General features: G+C 46.7%; 2 protein-coding genes across 3 annotated transcripts in view; both read right to left on the bottom strand.

The window, feature by feature from the left end:
• The window catches only part of PIK3CD (phosphatidylinositol-4,5-bisphosphate 3-kinase catalytic subunit delta), a 43,016-nt gene extending 29,594 nt beyond the window's left edge, over positions 1 to 13,422 (bottom strand). Inside the window, exon 1 of one of the 2 annotated variants that reach the window (XM_052691447.1) lies at positions 13,291 to 13,422. The gene's annotated coding sequence lies outside the window, so the exon portion shown is untranslated. Of the gene's footprint in view, positions 1 to 10,656; positions 10,712 to 13,290 lie in introns of those variants that run through there. The other variant, XM_052691449.1, reaches the window with a different exon arrangement.
• Positions 13,423 to 14,795: 1,373 nt separating this feature from the next.
• On the bottom strand, positions 14,796 to 15,810 carry LOC128084846 (forkhead box protein E3-like). Its single transcript, XM_052691468.1, has one exon. It carries the CDS (start codon positions 15,798 to 15,800, stop codon positions 15,069 to 15,071), a length of 732 nt encoding a protein of 243 aa, XP_052547428.1. The 5' UTR covers positions 15,801 to 15,810; the 3' UTR covers positions 14,796 to 15,068.
• Positions 15,811 to 17,312: the final 1,502 nt, after the last annotated feature.

Below are 17,312 nucleotides of genomic sequence, written 5' to 3'. Positions count from 1 at the left end.
CGAGGATTTCTAGCCTCTTATCCTCCACTTACTCAAAATAAATAAATGAGAAAGAAAGAAAGAAGCCACATTTAATTACACCACAAAGCAAACAGGAAGCCAGAGCAGTTTTAGGAGAGTTGAAACTATTTGCTCCATGTGGTTAACACTACCAAACAGGCGGGCAACCGCGTTTTTGCATCAGCTATGCAGTTGGTCTGTAAATATGGCAGGTAACTTGCTCTTATTTAAAAGTCAAAAGAAGTTTTCTTGGCCACAGGATACAAAATAAGCTCACGGCCACAAGAAGTGTACAGCAGCGATCCCCGCCGGCTGCAGGAGGAGAGCAGCAGCCTCACCAATAAGAGCAAAGAGAAGCCCACGGTCACACCAAGAGCACACACTGAGGACCACCATTTCTTTTTGCTTCTCCCACAAAGCTCAATGCTGGCTTCTCGTTCTCTGTGGGGGTTTCTTGGAACCCATATATGCCAGGCCCTGGGCTCTCTTGAAGCTAGCAGTGTGCACACCGAGTGGAAGGGAGGAGAGCTGAAGGCTTCATTAATTATAATGAACTTCATAAACGCTGCAATACCTCTGTATCTTACAGATGTCGGCCCAAGCAGGCCAAAAGAGGAAGAACAGACTTTCCTCGCTTTGCAAATCAGTGCCAGTGCTCTCAGGAAAGCACTGACTAATCCAAACCAACTGCAGATCCAACACTCAACTTTGTTGGTGAAATTCAGATGTGAATCCACCATTTTAATGTCAAGCTGTCTATGATTCATACAGCAATCCCTGCTGTGGTACGACACTGGAGGTAGTGTGCACAGCTTGCTCATCAGCATTATGGAGCAAACATCCATCCCAGGAAAGCAGGCTCCCAACTAGCACTGGAAGCACAGCAGCACCAGCTCTGACAAATTGCTATTTGAAGGCAATACAGCACTGCTAACCACCTCTGCTTTTCATTATTAATGCATTCAGAATACATACAACTCATTTGTACTGCTTAACAAGGCTCTAGGTGGAATGGTACCATAACCTCTGCACACCCAGGCTTTTCCTCCTTTATCCTTGACGTTTGAAAAAACTGAGATGCAGAAATGAATTGCCTAAAATTACATAGGAAGATAGTGTAAAAAAAATAAAAATAAAAATCAGATTAGATCTCTAGTGTCCTTACCAAAAGACTTGTTCTATTAGGATAATGTACATTTACTTGTAATTTTTATCCCTCCCCAGAGAGGAGAAGAAAAGTGGATGAAATGGTTACTGAAGCTAACGGTTTGGTACAGGATAATTCAGGCAGGTTGGGAGGTGATGTGCACTGGAACCCTGATGGATGGGAGTTCAGGGAGATGATTAGAAAGGAGAGGACATGGAAGATTTCCCTGTGGAAGAGCAGAGATTAGGAAACAGATTCACCACAAGGACCATGGGCTGGTAACCCCTCACGATGGTCTCCAGAGAGAACAGAAATCAGCAAAAGGCTGTGTTGAATAAAACAGAGAGGAGAAATTCACCAGCACGCCTTCTTAAAATGAGGACTAAAACCACCAGCACCTCTCTCAAGGTCATTATCACACGTTTCATGTTCCACATTCCCACAGCTCAAGTCCCACCAAAACAGCACATCCTCAGCTCGGCACAAAGCAGAGAACAAAACAAGGGGTCACAAGCACATTTGCTGTCCTTTACCAAGTATGGGCTGGGGAATCCCACTAACAGAGGTGAAGGGCTTGCTGAATGCCCAGCTCCTCGCATCACGAACCCCACATCCTGACCCATGCATCCTAAACCAACCCTGGAACAGCTGCTGCTTTTTTCCCAGTCCTCATCTTCACTGAAGGAACCCTCCCAGCACAGGGATATCTCTGATATCTCTTTCGAGAAAAACACAGCAGTTATTTCGTTGCTTGGGCTTTGGGGCAGCTGACCACATGGTGGTTTTAATATGAATTGTTTTTCTTTCAAAAACAAGGCCATAGTTTGCTTGTTGTTATTGACACAAGAGAACTATTTTGGAGCGGAAAACCACAACAAAGCCTCTGCACGTTTTTCTCTTCATTTGATGGACATCAAACAAATAATCCATGAAGTAAGGTCTTCCCATGAGCCGTACAGAAGCTGATGGTGAATTATTAGGGATAGGATTCGAGGAATTGAGCAGCCTGTTTGTTCAAGCAGTGTTAAAGCCTGGGTCTGCCTGAGTGACAGAGGGAACCCACATTGCAGCCCTCAGCAGGAATGTGCTGGCATCCTTGCCCAGGTGAAAACAATGTTTGGTTTGCGTGACTACGCATTTCAATGAAGGGCATCGTGGTCTTGAAAACAATGCACACTTCCTCATATGCAGAGGAAATAACTGACCTAAACCTGAGTTTAGTTGCAACAAGCAGCTAAGCTTCCTATCTTGATCATCAGCAAAAGTTCAGGACTTCTGAAGGAGAAAAATACCTGGAGGCACTCTCCTTAGGAGGCTATAAAGTGAACCAGGAGACCAGGCTTGATACCTCCTTGGTTGTAACTTTGAAATTCTAATGAACAAACAACTTCAACGCCTGCTGAAACACTGCATGGAGGAAAAAGTGAGTTCACATAATTGGTGGTGGTGCAAGAAGCACAACATCCCAGAGAACACAGGGGAAGGTATTAGTCAAATGCTAGTCTGGGGGAGATGCTGCTGACCCAGTTCTGTGAGACGCCGGGGACCGGTTTGGGTTTCTGACTGCAGAGATGCATGAAAATAGTTTGGGGAAAAAACAAAACAACATGACACAAAAGCAAATCAACACCACTAAAGAAATCACCCCAGAATTACACACGCTGCTTCAAAACCCCAAGACTTACTGCTTTCAAGCGCAGGACCTGGCGTCAGGTGCCCACATCCTAACTCTTACTGGCACTGGTGCTGTGGTCTTTAATAAGTTGTTTCACCTGTTTCTCTGCATGCAGAATACAGATAACACAACTTCCGCCCCTCACGGGGCATTTTGCAAAGCTTTGTTGTTGTACATCTCATCTGAGGTCTTTAACTGGTGGTGCTACAGAGGTTCAAAGCATCTGTGTCAACACAAGATATTTATTTCTTTACTGCTTTGAAATAGAATTGCATCTGCACGCACATTTCTCCCCTACGCAAGGAATGCCTTTTACTGCTGCTGAAAATACAGAAACAAAACGAGTCCAACAAAAGCGCAGTACGTCTCTTTTCTCACAATCAGTCCTTCACAAGGGACAAACAACTTTCCTCTTTTTGTTTTGCAACTCATTTTCTCGGGAGCATTTCTTGTAGCAGCAAATAAGAGACCTATAAAACCACAAATTTCCATTCTGAGCTGTAACTGCCTGCTTAACTAAACCACACTGTTTCATCTCGAGATTACTGCTGGGGGATTCTGGATGCTTTGCTGTCAAAAGAAAGGCAGCACCCACTCTCCCTACACTCACAAGTCCACTTTAAGTTCACACCAGTGCCAGGTGTCCAAAAAATACAGAATTGCTCTTCAGTGATCACCTCAGAACATTAAAAATAAGTCCATCACCTTCCGAGTTTTGGGATCTTGGGGGTCCTTAACAACTGTTTCCAGTCAGACCGGATCTCACAGGCCCTGTGTGGGTGGCTGTCTGCACACTGAAGGCAGATGCAGGTGCCTGCACCCAATATTTTGCACAAGCTCATGGGTTTGCTATGTTTGGGTGGTTTTTGTTTGTTTAGTTTTATTTGATGCGTGGGGCGTATATTCAAAATTAAGCAGTATTCACAACCCAAATGCACTCTCTCCACAATAAACAGTGTGTGTATCACATTACAAAACGAGGCAGATGCCAGTGACAAATGCTGCAAGAATTTTAACAGCCACCTGAAAAATCACTTAAGAGTCAGAACTGAGTGGCAGAGGCCATTGCATGAGTCACAGTCAGCAGCAAGGAGAGAAGGAATGTCCAGGGAGAATTTTATTTTCTCTTTTTCCTCCAAAAGCGACAGCTTGGCTTTGGCTGAAAGAAAATTCTCTCTCTCTCTTTTTTTTTTTTTTTTAAAACCATAAGCAGAGTAAAATTTCCATTTGTGAAAAGGGGAATTTCCACCTGAAGCAAACTAATGAAGCATCATTTACACAGCTGGAGGTAAAGCTACAACTTTCACCCTGGGAAAGGCTCTGAAGGAAAAATGGTATCTTTTGGTAGCAGGAAGGTGCAACATTTTTCTGTCCTCCAATTCTGGTCCAAAAATAGATCATGTTTGTTTTTATTAAGTCTTAAAACTACTTACAAAGAAAAGATGTGTTTCACAGAAGCCAACAGTCCAGCCAGCCTAAACAGAACTGGGAAACCGTACTGGACAGCCATTAATTACATTAAGCACTTACACTCTGTGCTACAGGGGTGAGTGGCTCTCAAAATAAAATAAAGTGCTTCACTGTTTATTCTGACGGGGATTTGAGGCAAGCTGGGGTCCCCTCACATCACCAGGCTGCACTTCTGCAGCTCAGTTTGCTGCCTCCAAGGACTCGTGCACACCTCACCCTGCTCTTTTCCATACCATGGCCATGCTGCAGCCTTGGTTTCACTCCCAGAAAAGAGAAGGAGCAGCGATGCTGAGCATCAAGTCAGTTACGAGATTAGCATTTCTGATGCACAAATTATAACATGATGCCCCACCTGTCTGTTTTATATGATACTCACAGATCACCTGCCCAGTGACGCAGAGACTGATACTATGAGCTTGGGCCAGTGAAAAAACAGTCATGGTTAAGTTTCCATGGAGTTAAAGCTGAATTTCACACTTTTCTGCCAGGGTCCCTCAGCACATGGTTGGCAGCTCCCCCCATTCATCCCTACCCAGATCCACAAGACAACAGTTAGCTGCACACTGCTGTGCTGGGTGGAAAGGTGCTGCCCAAGAGCACGCATGTGGCACTGTGCATGCACAGAGAGATGAACAGCATGCAAAACAGCACAGCAAGACACACAAAGTGAGTTTTAGATAAGTGTTGCATCTGCATTATTGACAAAAAACCCAACTCACTCCCACTCTTATACCACATCCTTTTGGGTTGTCTGGAATTTTTTTTTATCATCAATAGTTGCAGAGTTTGCTTCTTTTCTCTGGGACTTCATCGATTGCAATAAAAGGAAACAAAAAAAGGCAGATTGTTCCACGAAAATTGTGCATCACTGGGTTTTTCTTCTTTCTGAGCATAGGTTGTGCATGGCCTCATCCCAGGTACTGCCTTTCAAAGCCAAAACACCTCACTCTGGGAACTCAACTTCCTTCAACACCCAAAACACCATTTCCTTCAGGTTTCAGGATCACGCTGCAAAGATGTCAAGGTCTAATTTGAGGTAAATTAAGAAATTAATTGAAAATTAAGAAGAGAAGAAAATCTCGCAGTCTAGCAGATAATCTACTCCTAAACTGACAAGAAAACCTTCCATACTGGTCAGTGACATTGATTGTCAGTTCATTTATTAAATCAATTGAATGATCATAGTGATACCCAAGTGATGGTAGTTTCCACAAGCAGACAGTCTTAATTTCTCACTAAGGAGGGTTTGCAGTCTACTTTCGTATTCATATTTCGCGTAGTTCTGAGAAACAAAGCACCTAAGCAACTTCTCCATTTTCCCAGGTGAAATACAACATAACACAGATTACCCTCAGCCCATACACCTTCACATAGCCAACGAGTCATTATTCGGTTAGAGAACTGTAAAGATATCAGTCTGAATTTGATAGTTTTCACTTTCACATGGTCCTCGACAGCCAGCTTCTGCGTTAGCATGACAAGGGCACAGCAACTCACACCCCCCTACACTCATCTTTTTTCAACAGGAAAGATAAAACATTTGTCTTATCTAGGCTGCCTGGAAGTTCCTCTTCTAACCCATCTCTGCACTACCACCAAGACCATAAGCTTTGCCCTGACACCAAGAGGAACAGATTATCAGATGGAAGCTGCAGAACAGCACCTGCAGCCCGTGGTGCCAGTGGGGCTCCGTGAGATGGTAACGTTGCATTGAATTTCCTATTTTATTTCCTGGTAACTTGCAACAGGAAAAAACTCAACCTCTCATTTCCTTCCTCCTGCCCACTTGCTGGGTGATGTTTTGAGCAGCTGCGATAAATGGTTACAGTAAGGAGCCAGATTTTCAATCTGCTATTTGTAAGGCCACAGGTGGAAAGACACAGACAAATCCTCCCTGATAAAATGAGGGCATGTCAGGGGTAAGAGGACAGTGACAGGAATGTATGGTTAGCAGAGCTCCCAAGCAGCAAGAGGCATGTTGCCTGGCTGCCCAGGAGATGGATGGTTCCATGAGATCATTGGCAACTGGGGCAAGACGAGGCTTAAGCTTTCAAAATCAGACTTGGAAATTTAATGGTTAAATAAAAAAATAAAAAAAAAGGATTAATTTGTGCAGCCTCTTCCCTACCAACCTCATAGGCACATACCATGTGCAGCACTGAAATATTGCCATAGCGTGCTGCCACACCACATTGCTTAGTGTGACTCTAAGAATGAAATGGAGTTTCAGTTGAAGATAGCGGTGGTGGAAATCACTTGAAAACATGGACCAAACACAGTCATTTGCTAGAGTACTGCACTAGAGGATGTAGCTTGTTTCTAATGCCCTGTCAATGAAAACCTAGGAAGCAGAGTTTTGAAAGAATTAGCAGGAACAAAGCACCAGAAAAGAGAGCTATTCTGTTTATATTAGTGTCAGACATGAGCTTCTCTCCACCATCTCGGACTGTTGTATTCTCAGCCAAATAGCAGCTCTCATGTGAACAGCAGGGAGCTCTGCTTGTTTTGCTCTGAAGAGCCAGAGATGCCAGGACTTGGGAGGTTTCTCTGGGAAGCACTGGCTTCCACACAGTCCAACAAGCTCAATGGTGCTGACTTGCCTGTAGTACAAAGACTGTCTCCTACAGTTCAGATGCCTGTGACTTGCAATACTGCACCAGCAATTGCTGAACAAAGCAGGCTGCAGGAGAGGACAGAAGGTAACCACAACAAAAGGCATCATTGGCTCTGTGTTATCTACTTGGTAGAAGCGTGGCTCACCAGATAGATGCCCAGCAGGTCACCAAGCCCCAAGGAATCCCTGATGGTAGCATTTCCCACCTACCTCTGCCATGACCACATGCCACTGTTTGCTGACCAGGTTTCTTTGGGATGCTCTGGGGAGCCAAGATGCTCCCTCAATTCTCTAAAGAAAACTTGCAAAGAAAACAGGCCTTTAAAGACATCTCCTCCCCAACCCCAAAAGCCCCCAGCAAAAATGTACCTTAGCTACTACACACGTGATTTCTTTTGTGGCAAAAGCAAAATAAATTCACAAGCCCTGTGGCACTAAAAATACCTCCTTCCTCCTCCTCAGACTTCTCCTTTTACAGAAGCATTTCTCTTTCTGAGCCATTTCCCAGCCTGTCACACTCACACCAGCTCTCACACTGGACGTGTCCTAACACTGAGCTCCTGATGATGCCATGCAGGCTTTTACTGCTGTGCCATTACAACCTTTCACCAGAGCACCCACTTACAGACCACTCCATGCTGGCAGCACCAGGAGAAGACACAGAAGGATAAGCTGCCCAGCTATACTCCCTGCTTACTGCCTTGGGATCGGTCTTCAAGAAAATTAAAACCAGTCACATTGATTCTCATGTCACAGAAAAATAGAGAAAGGTGACAAAAAGGGGGGAAAAAAAGCACAGCAGAACTGACTGTGAGCATGTGTTTCTTTGCTGTGAACAAGGAGCCAGCAGCTCTGATTGCATGTGTCCAAATTCCCCCAAAGTTTCCCTGAAACTTTCCATTGCAGAGAGGCTACAGAGCTCTAGTAAAGACAGCCATTGCTTTTCTGCTGATACTTGTTTATTTACTTTGGTGAAGATACATCTGTTAGATCTTATCACAGGTGACTGAATCACCCTCTGCTGCCTATGTGCAGTTGACTCTCCCTGAAGGAAGGGAGCACATCAGTAGTTCTCCAGATTACAAGGGCTCATAAGTCACCTGGCTGCAATGGGCCTTGACCCTAAAATGCCCTTCTACCCTTTCTGGTTGATCACCCCAAGTCAAGAGCAATGTTCTGCTGGGAGAATTGGGAATAGCCATCTGATGGGCTGCTTCCTTTAAAGCTGTGGTTTTTATGCTACCTGCAAGCATTGTACACATTTACAAAAACAAAACAACTGCTTAGGTAATGTAGAAAAGAGATTGCAGAGAGGCAGGTAGGAGGCCAATCAGATGCAGCTTTCCAGGAGGACAAAGAGAGCATCTGCTAAATCCTAGACAGATGTGCCTGGAAGACAAGTAGCAAGAAGCAAATCGAGGAACACAGTGACTCCAGGAATTGATCTGGAGGATCTGAATGAGCATCACCATGAAATCAGCAGTGGCAAAGTCACATTCAGCACACAGCAGAGTCATTGCTAAATCTTACTGACTGCATGCTTGTGTCACCGTAAACAGCCCTGCCCACAAAGCAGAGACCACAGCATTACAGTGCAAAAATCATTCATATGTCGCTGGTGCCTCTGGGGGAGCTGTAGAATGAAGAAGGTAATTAAATCCTAATGGAAGCTCGCTCCTGTCAGTTGGTAACCAGCACCAAGCAGCAGTCTGTCCAGTTCATTTACAGTTCTGGTGACAGACTAGCTACCAAAAAGACAGACAACTCCTCTGCTACTTAGCAAACCTTTGCCAGAGCTGTTCCTGCCTCTCCTGATACCACTGATCAGATCAGGTACCACCAGTAACATCAGCTGAGAACAAGCAATGAAAAAGGCTTTATCTGCAGGAATCTGACGACAGCAAAGAAAGGACAATTCAAAGGCAATGTCCCCTCTGTCCTTGCCCTGTTCTAATCCACGTGCAAAGCTCATACATTAATTTCCTACGTCTCTCCCCAGTGGCTGATTAAAGGGGCATCTTACCCAACTCCCCTTCCTTTTCTATCTCCAACCCAGTCCTATCTTTCCATGCTTTGGCAGCTGCTTCCCTCCTCCTCCCTGCCCATTTGCCTGCTGTTGTCTCACTAATTATTTTTTTACAAGGCTCAATAATTGATGCAATCTTTCCCATTTTTCATCTTCTTCCTGCAGCACTGTCTGGCAAATGAGGAACTCCAAGAGCAGCTGTGTTCTGCCGGCTGCCCATCTGCCTCTTGCAGAGAGGAGCCATTGCCAGAACCAGCCTTTGCAACTCAATCCTCTATTTACCTTCCTCCGGACCCTGCAGTCAAGAAGAGGTGCTTTTCAAGTCACTTAGCAACATGTTAGCAAACCAATAAATGAGTAAAAGTAGTGTCTGGGAAACACTCGTGTCAAACTGGAACAAATCTATCTGCAGCCATCACTCCTCAAGATCTTTTTGCTTCAAAAGAATTTATCTTTTGACTCACTGCCAGGCAAAGCAGCAATACTGATTTCATAAGAAAATCAATCTCTCGTTCTGCACCAGTCATAGTGACCTTAAGCACAGGCCTTCTTGTGCCTTTCTCCAAAGCACACAGGGCTGAGCAAGAACACATTTCTGATACCAAAGTGAATATGGTATTAGTAGACCTGTATGGTAGAACAGCTCCCTCAACCTGCAGGTTATCCGTCTAATGGAGGCGAATTTTAGATTTAACCAAAGGGAGCAGAGTGTTATAGATGATAGATCCATGAGAAATGGGAATAAATGTTTTCAAACAACATTGCTAACAAAATTCTGTTCGGGTTGATTCAAGCAAGACATCCCCTAGTGCAGCTCCTTCATCCAAGTGATGTCCTAGAGGTATCTTTCTTCACATTCTGTCTTCAATGATGATTCAACATACCATTTCCCCCTCTCACAATAAAGAGGAAAGCAAACAGAGGAACTACACCGACAGCAAAGTTCCTAGTGCTTCTTGGTTTTCTATGAATGCTGCCAGGTACCTGGAAACCAGAAGTCAGGGCTTGTCAGAATTGTCAGTAATATTTGCAAAATGTTAGCAATTGCTGCCTGGCTCACAGTTTGGGAACGACTTCTCTGAGAAAATCACTGTTGTCCAGCCTCTGTATAAGTTGCTAACTGCCCAAGGTCATGGTAAGGTAAGGTAAGGCAACACATAAACGTTCCCCTTTGGCCAAGATGGTTGCTCACCTTACAGAAATGCTGCGGGAACCAGAAGCGGCGATTTGTTTTTCAGCTCTATCCTGACACGGACTACATCTGACTCCTATAGCTGCATGCCTAAGCTAATAATTCTAATTCTGTCCATTCAAGAGCAGCCCAGGAAGACAATTGCCAAGTGGGAAAGTGATGAGTAGTTCTGTTGCAATCTCACAGCATTGTGCAACACACATTTGAGCCCACGCGCATACCACAGCATCACCTCTCAGAGAGCCACTTCTCTGATGCACAGCAGCAGGATCTCACCCAGAGAAACACATGAACACGTGCTACCTTTTCCAGAGCCAGCACCAATGTTTCTCAAGCCTTGCCAGAGGCTTCTTCCAGCCTTCTAACCTCCACCCCTGTCCTCCCTTGCAGCTTGTTGTTTCAAAGAGCAGTGGTGTGAAAAAACAGGAAGCCATGCAGAAAAGAGAAAGAATACAGATAGAGGCATGAAACTGCAGCAGCAACAGCTCCCCCGGCACGCACCCCACCTCCTCCTCCCTTCCCACCCCCTTACCACAGGCCACGTTTTTGGTGAGAAACACTGTACTTTTGCTCTTGACGGGAAACTGGTTACGGAGCTGCATGGCCAGAGAGCCACTGTAGGAGGGGAAATCCAGCAGCGTGAAGGAAGTGCTTCTCACTTGATTCTGCAGGTTTGGGGAAGGAGATGGGAGTGTGGCTGATACCGAGACAGGCAGAATAAACCCACAGGTTGTGGAGTATCAGAGACCTCCAGTAAGACTGCTACACTTTGCTGTCAGCTCAAGTCCTGGCATCTGCTGTCGTGGCAGAAAAGGCAGGACTGCACGCAATCTGCTATTGCAGAGGAGCAGTGGGTCAGTTTGTTAGTGGCTCTGCATTCATGGCTTCCCCAGTCTACCCACCCTCTGTTGGCAGCTTCTATCAACGGGTTCCTCTTTTATTGGAGCCTTCATTGCCCGCACCCGTATCATTTCAGGCTGAGAGATGAAAATGGTGAGGATGAGAAAACATCAGTGAGAGGCAAAAATACAGCAGCAGGGGAGAGAAATGCCAAGCAAACCCCTGACAAACAAGTAAATGCTGTGGCTTCCACATCATACAAGGTATTTTCAATGTTATCTCTGCACATAACGCCTTCTATTTTTATGCCAATCAATTTAGTGGATAAAAGGAAAAGAAGCAATGTCACAAGAATCCTGCTGCTGCAAAGATGGGAAAGTAAACAAATATAGCCAAGAACCACCTGGACCAGCATTTCTGAAGACTGATGCTCAACATTTCAGTAAATGCAGGTGGGATAAACATGCACAATCTGAGCCATAGCAGGTAACAGTTCACAATAAGAAGCCATGAAATAACCCAACAATCCCATACTGCATGACAGCTCAGGGTCAGATATGGCACTTAACACTAGGACACTGGCACAGCATCTTTCTACTCTGCACTTGGCTTGGATTCTGACAATTAATTCTCCTACACGTGCACTAATTCAGCACAGTGCATGGACGAACTGCCTTTCTTTTCCACTGCTGGTGGTATATAGAACTGCTATTTCAGTTGCTCAAAATCAATAAGGGAAAGAAGCGAAGACAGATGTGAGATGATATAATGGAAAGGAATGTAACAGTCTGATACCCACTGGTGGGAAAGGGGAATGTAGTATTTTCATAGCCATTCTCAAAGACTTTGTATTGCTTGCAAAGGGATACGCTGTGCTGTGGTTTATTTATAAAACCAATAAGAATGTTGACCGAAGAAGAAACTTGAAGAAAAATAAGCAGAGGTTGAGTTTTCTAAACACAGTCACAAACTCAAGAGAAAGGAGCTCACCAGTAAGATCTTTCACTACGAGTGGGATGCAAAACACAGGAGAGGCCCCAGTACTTCAGAGCTGCTAGAAAAGCCATGCAAACCATGAACAATCTCCCTGATTTAAATGCAGTCAGAGCTGTAGCTTTCTATTCCAACCACAGAAGCAAGAAGGCTGTGCACGAGTGCCTGAACAAGACTGAGGGAGATTCCCAGCACCTCACTGTGCTGGCACCAACTCTTCCTGTGCTCTTAGACTGTTTGTTCTGAATTTTCAAATTACTAATGAGAAGAGGAGCTCCTACAAAGAGTGATTCAGAGCAGGGACTTCATCTAAACGGTCTGAATCATCCCTTGGAAGAGACCATCCCTGCTTACAGTTGAAGGATCTCTGGAGAAAGGAGCCTGCTAGAACAGATGATTCACTCTGTGGCAATCACACCAACACATTCCTGCAAGAGACCTAACTTTGCCAGTGGAAATGTGCCTCTTTTATTCACAGTTGCCTCAAATGACAAAACAGGAGAAATAAGGAGTGTGAAAGGGAGAAAGCACAAAGTCCCTACCAATGCAGTCGTCTGCAATCCTAATAATTGGTCAACAGATATCTGTGCCCTACTGTTCTCACAAGGAATGCAGTACGTTCTGCCTACATCTGTTTGAATTCATCCATAAGGGCCATCACTTTAAGAAAAATGAACCAAGCCCAAGATAACAGGGAATGCTGCTGGGAACGAACCACTGCAGCTGAACATCCATTCCTATCTCCCTTTCATACCCCTCCTACACATCCTCCCCGTTTCATTTTCTAGAAGAGAAAGAGATGCAGTCATCACCACTGAAGACCATTGCAGCCTCACTGACAGCAGTCCCCAGCCTTGGTGTGCTGGTACAAACGCACCATCTAGTGGCAAACACAAACGGGAAAGCTGTAGAACCAATAAAGCACGAATATAACTCCTAGCAACGTGAACAGGTTGCTAGAAATCCAATCCCTTTAAGAGCCCCCAGGCCCTAGCAGCAGGCACGAGGGCAGAAGATCACTCTGAACCCACCATCTTGACACAGCATGCCATATACTGCAGGTGTGTGACTCCATCTCTCACACTTGAGATTTGAGAGCTGCTGAGCACCTCATGAGTGGGCACAGAGCCTCCAAAGAACCACCAGCACTGAGCCTATACAATCCACTTCATGCACTAACTATCTCTTGCTTCAAGAGGAGCAATAGGGAAAGAGGAAGCTTTACAAATCCAGCCTTATCCATGTGTTTGGTGGGCACACACAGGAGACAGCACTCACAACAGAGAAGGCAGAGAGCAGCCCCTGATGGAGAGGAGAAATAACCATCACTTACCCAATCCATGCCCTGCCAGGTAACCACTGGACCATGTAGAGCTGTGCTCCAAAAGCAATCCCAAATCCAAAAGATAAATCCAAAAAGACAGGGGTAGACCTCTGTAGAGGGGAACAGAAAGCATAAAACACAGGAGCTCCTCCACCCACACCCCCCATAGAAGCTTCTGGGCCTCGTTAGTGTGGATGGACTGCAGCTGCCAGGGCCTGAGCAGGGCTGCTGACACCTGTGCTTGGCAGCAGCGAGCTGGGGAAAACACGCACAGCTCCTCCAGAAATGCAATCAGCTCTTGTTCTCCTTTCTTGTGTGTGCAGGCACTCTGCTCAGGAGGTCTCTCTTCAGTCCCAGCCCTGCAGCTTCTGTGCACAACTGCATGACAGAGGTGGCTCAGCCCATGGCCCACAGGTGCCAGCAAGCAAGGAGCAGACAAAAGCCCTCAGGACAACTTAGGGGAGCCCTGACAAGGAGGGGGAAAGGGCTGCTCCTCCTCCTTTTCTCCCAGCATGGCAACCAGCGATGTGAAGTCATGCCAAGTGGCAAGGAAACACAACTCAGCTGGAAAAACAAGGTGAGAAGCACACACACAAACACCAACTTTCAGAAACTCTTCTTATTTTCGTAATTGTGCACAGTGGAATTAATGACTGTCCAGAGGTCAAACTTCATACCCCAAACGCTGCAAATGTGCATTATTCATATATGACCTCAACCACAACAGGGACCAAAACGCTTCTCCAGAACAAAACTCTAGAGGTCTTTGCTGTCCTTACATACAGAGTGACTGCCAGCTTCAACATGCAACAGTTGTTTCATTGCCTTCATTTAAAGGCAACGTCCGGAATAATTTCTCAAGTACAAGAAAATGCAAAATACAAACTGCAAATCTGGGTTTAAACCCCAACTTCTCTAAGGATGAACAAAAAATCAGTTCCAACTGCTTGCTGAAACCATGAGCTCCTACAAGGAGTATTGAACAGTTCATAAAACATCAGTATGACAAAGTGCTGGCTCTGCACAAACTGTATTTGAACTTTTCCTTAACAAACTGAAATACAACCCTTACTGGAAGCATACTTTGTCCCTGAGCCTTATTTTTAGGGGGAAGCACAGAAATGACTCTGAAATTAAAAGGGGAAAACATCCTCATAAAACAGAGCATCACTTAGAAGGAAAATGTTAAGAACAAATGTGTGCAAGCATCTGTAAGAAGCAGCAATATAAAATAAACCCTGGCTGTATACAAAACCTCATATTGCTCTGCTTCAACTACAAAGCAATCAGATTCCTGGCATTACTTCAAAGATCTTTGTGGGTTGGTTATTTTTTTTCTCTATCAAACTGAAAAGTGCATATACCATTTGTATATGCATATACAAAAGCTTGAAATGAAAGCTCAAGAATGACTTAATGAGTTTAAGGACACTTGCAAAAATATCGTGCCTGTAGCAAAGCCAAATTTCACTTGCACAAGGACTGGCATCCCTTGGCTTCTGTATACTTCCAGATTCAAGAAGACAACACACAGGTGAGCCTGCCAAAGCTCTGCAGCCCCCTTTAGGGTGGTCCTAAGGCTCAAACACCAATAAATCTGAACTGACAAATGGCTGTAGTGCAGATATCTCACAGACAGCTCCGTGAAACACGGCAGCACATCTCAGCCACTGCAACGCAACGGGGCTCTGCTCAACCAACAAGGATCTTCCAGACCAATCTTCTGACGGATGGGGCCTCTATAAGTCGCATCACCACGAAAATGGGCAGGACGGAACCTGGAAGCCTCAGGGCAGCACCGGGGCCCTGCTGGCAGCCAGAGGGCGGTGGGAGCCCGGCTCGGGAGGGCATTGGACAGCAGCAGAGGCGACGCCGGACAGCGGCCAGGCGGGCTGCAGCGGGGACGAAGCCGAGCTACCGGCGGGCAGCGCTGGGCTCGGCCCCGGGATCCAGGCGGGCAGCGCTTGCGGGGACTCCGGGCAGCAGGGCGGGCAGCAGGGCGTGCTCCAGGCGGGCGGCCCTCGTTGGCAGCCCGGGAAGCAGGACGGGCTCCAGGTGAGCAGCGCTTGTCGGGCACCGGAGCGGCAGGGCGGGCTCCAGGCGGGTGGCTCGGAGCAGCGGCAGCCGCGGGGCAGAGCGGAGCGGGCAGCGCACGGACAGCAGGGGAGCGGCGGCGAAGGTTGGATCGAACGGCGGCGGCGGCGGCGATCGCCCCCCGGGAACGCGTCCTGGAAAGCAGGATCCAGAGCCCATTCGCCGCCGCGGTGCGGGGCGCCGGAGCGGCGGGGCAGGCGGAGGAAGCAGGGGTTGATGCTGAGGTTGTGGCGGATGCCGTTCTGCCAGCCCTTAGGGCCGCGGCGGTAATAGGGAAAGCGGCCCGAGACGTAGCTGTAGATGCCGCTGAGCGGCAGGCGCTGCTCGGGGCTGGCCCGGATGGCCATGGCGATGAGAGCCGCGTAGGTGTAAGGCGGCTTCTGCAGGGCCGGGCTGCCCGAGGGGAGCTGCACCTCGTCCCCCATGGCACCGCCGCTTCTGTCCCTCGCGCTCCCCCGAGCCCTTTTCCTTCCCTCCCCGCCCCATCCCCGGAGCGGCTGGGGGTCGCGGGCGGGTCAGGACGGCGCGTTCCGTCGGCAAACCCAAGCGCGGCAGAGGGCGAGGGCGGCAGGTGCGGCGAGCAGCGCGGGGTCACAGGGGGGAACGCGGGGCTGGGGCCGTTCACCTCCGGGCACTTCGGGGCCATCGAGCCGCACGCCAGGATTCGTGGATTCAGATCCACGCCGGGTCCGTTCGCCACCCGCAGCAGCTGAGCAGAGCGCAGCGCTGCCTCCGCCGGAACCCCGATGCGTCCAGGTGTGTCTGTAAAGAACTCCCGGTTGGACGGCAGTTCCCTGCCTTAGCCAGTGATTACTGGTTAATAAGCCCTCCTTTCTTTGCTCGCTGTTAATAAATGGATAAACGAACTCACTGCTCACTGGTCTGGGTGGCACCAATTCCTCTTCTCCAAAAGTTGTAGCACAGAGCTGAGGAAGAGAAGGAAAATGCTCAGTCTGTCATTCTCAGCTTACATGCATACGAACGTTCCTCTTGGGTTTCTCACTGATTGTACGTGTTTGGAGGATGACTGGAGCAGGACAAAGCACCTGCATTCAGAGTCCCTTTATTCCACCCTCTGTCTGCCAAAATACAGGAAATGCTGTGTGGTTTTGTGTGAGATGATACCAGGCCACCCTACAGCCATCGGTCAAGATCAGGGCTCCAAGGAAACAGGAACACTAAAGGCAGTCCCTGTCCTCTGTGAGCTCAAGACAGCAACGCCTTACAGAGGTGCAGCAGCACCTGAGAAGTTACAGCAGGAGATGACTTTGCTTTAGCTGAAGGAAAGCTTTCAAAGTGTAACACTTTTCATTTCAGATCTCATCAGAGCAAAGAGATCAAAGCTAATCTGACCACAGACACACACACGAGCCCAAGTAGCATCTCCTTGCCCCCAAAAAAAACACTCAGCTCCCCAAGAAATAAAATCATTGTAAGGTGAAAATTTTTTCCATTTTTATTTTTTAAAGAAAAATATTCCTCTTTGAACACAAAGTATGAACTAAAAACCTCCGAGGAACAGTTTCTCCCCCTGGAGTACAATTTAACTAAACTGTACAGTGTCAGAGCTCCCCAAACAAGTACACATACAAGACATACAGCGTTTCTGTCACAGGAAATAAAGTTTAGGACTCAAAATTGTCCTCCACACCCTCTCTAGATACCAATTCCATTCAAAACAGTGATGATTACTCTCTGTTGCAATGTGCATATATTCACGTACATATATATATACACACACGTGTGTGTGTATGTATATATATATATAATTAAAATTTAACTCTCATTGGCCAAACTGGCCCTTTGTAGCCTTCTAACAGATGTGTGTGATAGAGGTTAAGACCACAGTTATTTCCTGGAATGGTACTTGGAAGAAAAAGAACATAGCAGCATCCACAGGCAACGCAAGCCCTCCATTTCAGCTGCCTTGTTTAAAG

Source organism: Tympanuchus pallidicinctus, unplaced genomic scaffold (assembly GCF_026119805.1).
Source record: "Tympanuchus pallidicinctus isolate F22 unplaced genomic scaffold, pur_lepc_1.0 scaffold29, whole genome shotgun sequence".
NCBI lineage: Eukaryota > Metazoa > Chordata > Aves > Galliformes > Phasianidae > Tympanuchus > Tympanuchus pallidicinctus.
Note: the sequence above shows the minus strand (reverse complement) of the source record. Positions and strands in the feature narration are given on the sequence as shown.